This window comes from Penaeus vannamei, chromosome 29 (assembly GCF_042767895.1).
Source record: "Penaeus vannamei isolate JL-2024 chromosome 29, ASM4276789v1, whole genome shotgun sequence".
Lineage (NCBI taxonomy): Eukaryota > Metazoa > Arthropoda > Malacostraca > Decapoda > Penaeidae > Penaeus > Penaeus vannamei.
Window position 1 is genome coordinate 27,392,499 of NC_091577.1, and position 5,000 is coordinate 27,397,498.

The following is a 5,000-nucleotide window of genomic DNA, read 5'->3' on the forward strand; positions in this document are numbered from 1 at the left end:
GAGTCACAGACATCTGGATTATTAATTGAACATTAAAGAGCCTAAGATTAATTAATAACATTAATAACTGAAGTAAAAGCTCTTTAAGGCTAAGTATCACAGAGACTGAATTTCAAAAGCTTAACATTCTCTTTGCATATCTGTAGACTGCAAAGTTAAAATTTCTGAAGCTATAATTTCTATAATCTAAAAAGCTTTTACTTGATAATAACTGAAAGCAACCTCTTGCTACATTAACTTCAGCATAAGTAATCATAAGCATCTTTATAAGAGATAAGGAAAAATTGTTTCTGTTTAAGAGTACCATATCATGACATTTTGTTTGTACACTACTCTACCTAAACTAACCACATAAATATCTACACTATGTTCCTATCTACAATGCTACCTATCACTTGTGCTTCTAAGTCTGACAGATCTGTGAGGAGTAATTATTTCTGACTACAATTCTATATAAATTGTAATACAGTGGTTATTCTCTATCCAACTTGTGTATATTCTAATTGGTCTTCTGACTACAGGCCATGAAGAAAGCACTGTGGATTTTTTATGTAAAAATAGAAAGAAACATGTATGAAAACTTAACTAAATAGAAAAGGTTTGAATTTCAGCAGAAGCCATGACACTAGTCTGAGTGGGTCTGGCAAGTACATGAATAATGTGCAGCCAATATGGGTAGTAACATGTAGAACAGATGCACACACAGAAGTACACCCACATGCAAAAACACACATTTTTATCCTCTCTCTCTCTCTCTCTCTCTCTCTCTCTCTCTCTCTCTCTCTCTCTGTCTCTCTCTCTCTCTCTCTCTCTCTGTCTCTGTCTCTGTCTCTCTCTCTCTCATGTCTCTCTCTCTCTCTCATGTCTCTCTCTCTCTCTCTCTCTTCATGTCTCTCTCTCTCTCTTCATGTCTCTCTCTCTCTCTTCATGTCTCTCTCTATCTCTTCATGTCTCTCTCTATCTCTTCATGTCTCTCTCTATCTCTTCATGTGTCTCTCTCTCTCTTCATGTGTCTCTCTCTCTCTTCATGTCTCTCTCTCTCTCTTCTCTCTCTCTCTCTCTCTTCTCTCTCTCTCTCTTCTCTCTCTCTCTCTCTCTCTCTCTCTATCACATGTCTCTCTCTCTCTCTCTCATGTCTCTCGCTCTCTCTCTCATGTCTCTCGCTCGCTCTCTCATGTCTCTCTCTCTCTCTCATGTCTCTCTCTCTCTCTCTCTCTCTCATGTCTCTCTCTCTCTCTCTCTCTCATCTCTCTCTCTCTCTCTCATGTCTCTCTCTCTCTATCTCATGTCTGTCTCTCTCTCTCTCATGTCTCTCGCTCTCTCTCTCATGTCTCTCGCTCTCTCCCATAATTTTCCATTCTCTAACCTCACTCTTCATCTCACTTTATTCTATACATTAATTCCCACACTCCTCTTAATAAAATAATTCATTTACTCATCATTTGTTTCCTTGTCTACTTGTTTTCTGATTTACAAACAGATTCACCAGCATTCTCCATTCAAGAAAGTCCTTGTAATACAAAATTTAAAGGGAAGGATTATTACAAAAAAGTTCACAGGCTAACATACAAAAACAGGGATACTTACATTTGCGAGTTACCTATTTTGATATCTCACACACACACTCATTACAGAGCGTCCTATACACCTGCCAAAACTATTAGGGTACTATGAATGATACACACAAATTACTGTCGTAGAGTTTGCCATTCCTTGGATTAGTCAGGTGGCAATTTCTATTCACACAAGGCAAAATACTTCTTCCATATCTGTTCTCAGTTTTTCATAAATGGAGGAGGGGTTCAGGAGTTACATACTACACAAGAAAATAGACTCATTTTTCTTGTCTTTTTACATAACTCAATTTGGGTACTTCTAGAAATAAAGAGAGACACAGAAGTCTAACATGGGTTGGGGAGGGTGGGAGTAAACACATAAGATTCAAAAATACAATATTGCTTACATACAATGCCTTTTTAAATCTAAATTAAGAATTTCTAATTGCAGTATTGTATTTACTTCTTTAAGTATTTCTTTGTGTAATGTCAGTGAAATGATAATGATGAAAAACAGGGAGGAAAATGTTTATGTAAAATACATTGACAATAATAACATTTCAACTAGACATAGGTTATATGGCAAGCAATAAGATATCAAATTCTAATATGAGGCCAAAAACAACAACAAAATTCCAGTACTATCTAAACAAGAAATATCTCTTCAGAATATTGCATTCTTATTCATCTATTTCTGGCATGATTAATTAATCTTAATCACGAAAAAAAGGTTTTAGTATGAGCTATGCTAACACAATTCCACTGCCATCTATTGTACAGCCAGACCAGTAAAAATATAAATATAAAAAGACTATTCTTTGTATCATCAACATTCTCTTGCCATCACCAAAATAGGCATTAGTAAAGACTAAGAGACCCATATAAGAACAGACAAATCTTCTTCTAGAGACAGATTTCTTACACAAAAGTCAGATTAAACGTCAACTGCATTCTTATAAGATCTCCAATGATGAATCCCTTGACCACTTACTGGAAGAAGGGGACTGTAACCCTAGAGGTGGAGGCTGCGAGCGGGGGTGCTTGGGTGTTGATGGCATCTTTGGGGGGGAGGAGAGGGGTGTGCGGAACTGTGCCAAGGCCATGCGCTCCAGGAACGTGTCCAGTTGTCGCAGGGAGAGAGCGTTGTGGAGGGTCTCCAGGGGTCGGATGGAAGGAACACCTCCAAGGCCTTCAATGTCTGTAAAGGAGTTGAGTTCCAGTCCATGAATACAAAATACATGAAAACACAAAAAATAGGTTTCTGCGCTTATGGTGAGTGTGTCGGTGAACCTTGTGCTGTGTCACTTGGCAGATGGAGAGAATGAGATAAATAGGGAACTAGGGAATTAGAGAGAATTAGATGGATAGAAAAAGAGTTGAAAAAATTCTTTATCTTTACCTTATATCATTGAAACAAAGATAACAAGGACAACAACAACAAAATATATGTATATGTAAATAGAAAAAAAAAAAAAAAAAAGAGAAGCTAATCAGTACAATATAAACTGCACAATATCACTATTAAATCAACTGATTGTGTACTGGTGTTCTACACGAAACATATATGTAGTGAATGCCTAGCCAGTAAGGATAAAAGCAGACATACATCACAGTGAAAACTATCCAAGCTGCAGAGGCAAACAGGCATCACTACATGCAAGGAGTTTGGGGACAGGTCCTTGTGTGCCATGAATTCACAAGTAGAAGTTAATTATTTTTTTTTAGACTATACATGGATATGGTCTGGTTAAAAAAAGAAGTTTTAAATGTGTAAGTTTGTGTGTATGTGGGAAATAGGTACATACTTTATACATCTGCACACATAATATAATACATACAAACACAAACACACACACACACACACACACACACACACACACACACATTTACACACACATACACATACTTCATGAGAGGTTCCCCTGTTCCTTAGTTAATGATAGTATGCTGAAATATCTAACCTTTTCACTCCAGCCGACATATACAGATGACATTCCACTGTGTAGGATATTGGGAAAATGGCCCTTGTTCTTGGACCAACTGTCTCAAGTAACTACGAACCAAATTAGTCCTAATTACTCATAATGTTCTTACTCATATTACTGTTCTTACATCCTATGTCTTCCAATAATGTTCTGTTTCCACCATGCTACATTCTCACAAGAACAAACCATAAGATGGTAGTAAGGAAAACATCACAAGACAGAGTCTGCTACCGTGAGCTAGACAATATGGAGAAAGTTCTTCATAATAATTGTAATATGCCTACATGATGCAAATACAAATATAAATATGTAAATAGATCACCTGTAGCCTTTTTATCTGGGAATCCAAAGATTACACAAAAACTAGTTTTAGCTTAGCATTAACTCAAAGTCCTATTATAAAGACTTCTTTAGCAGACTTGAAACCATTTTAATTTTTTGCAAAACACGTCCTGAGAAAAAAATTGTGTTCAGAAAAATATTTCAGACTATGAAAAACTAAAGGTAAATCACTTACTGAAATAATATCAATATATTGGTAACAGCTCTTAGGGTCCCTCCAAACTGCACATCCCATATTCATTCATGGATGAGATGTAACAGAATAATATATTTTTGGATGCATCTATGACACACACAACACACAAGCATAAATAGCATACTTGTCTCTCATTAATGAATATGTGTGCTTTGTGTCTATGTGCGTATTTGTATGTTCAAATTATCATAAACGAAAAACTAACATGTTTCATTAATATCATGGTTCACAAATAACCTCAATTAAGTTTTTATATACAGTATCTTCAAACTCAACCACTAGTAACATTAATTTTGCACAAAAAATCTCTCATTTTGACCAAAAACAGAAAATAATTCACTTGTGTGGAATATTTTACAATTACTCACACCAGGATATCTGGCTGCACCTGATTACAGGAAAGACTGATATCAATCTAAGATTTCTCTCTCTGTTTAACATTTACAGAAATTGACTGATTAGCTCATAAACCAAAGTGAAGGGGAAGTGTTAATAGATAGTACAGTACGTCACATAAGTAGCTGCATCACAACACTGTGTGGTAGGAATCAGGGAGTCCTAGACATGCTGTAGTCAAGCTCTTAAGGGATGTCCTTCCAGGCTGAATTAGAGCATCAAAAGAAAAAAAGGGAAGAGAGAGAGAGACAGAGAGAGAGAGAGAGAGAGAGAGAGAGAGAGAGAGAGAGAGAGAGAGAGAGAGAGAGAGAGAGAGAGAGAGAGAGGTAGTGGTGGTGAGTGAGTAGTGAAATGAAATGTTTGTGTGTGAGAGAGAAAACGAAAACGAAAGAAAGAAAGAAAGAAAGAAGAGAAAGAAAGAAAGAAAGAAAGGAAAGAAGAGAAAGAAGAGAAAGAAAGAAAGAAAGAAAGAAAGAAAAAGAAAGAAAGAAAGAAAGAAAGAAAGAAGAGAAATAAAAAATAAAA

At 36.2% G+C, this 5,000-nt stretch overlaps 1 protein-coding gene across 4 annotated transcripts in view; it reads right to left on the reverse strand.

Moving 5' to 3' along the window:
• LOC113820313 (inositol hexakisphosphate and diphosphoinositol-pentakisphosphate kinase 2) overlaps positions 1–5,000 on the reverse strand; it is a 124,488-nt gene that overhangs the window by 1,619 nt on the left and 117,869 nt on the right. For all 4 annotated transcript variants that reach the window (XM_070142647.1, XM_070142645.1, XM_070142644.1 and 1 more), the window contains one exon: positions 2,548–2,754. In XM_070142647.1, the coding sequence (XP_069998748.1) occupies positions 2,548–2,754 (207 nt within the window). The remainder of the gene's footprint in view (positions 1–2,547; positions 2,755–5,000) is intronic.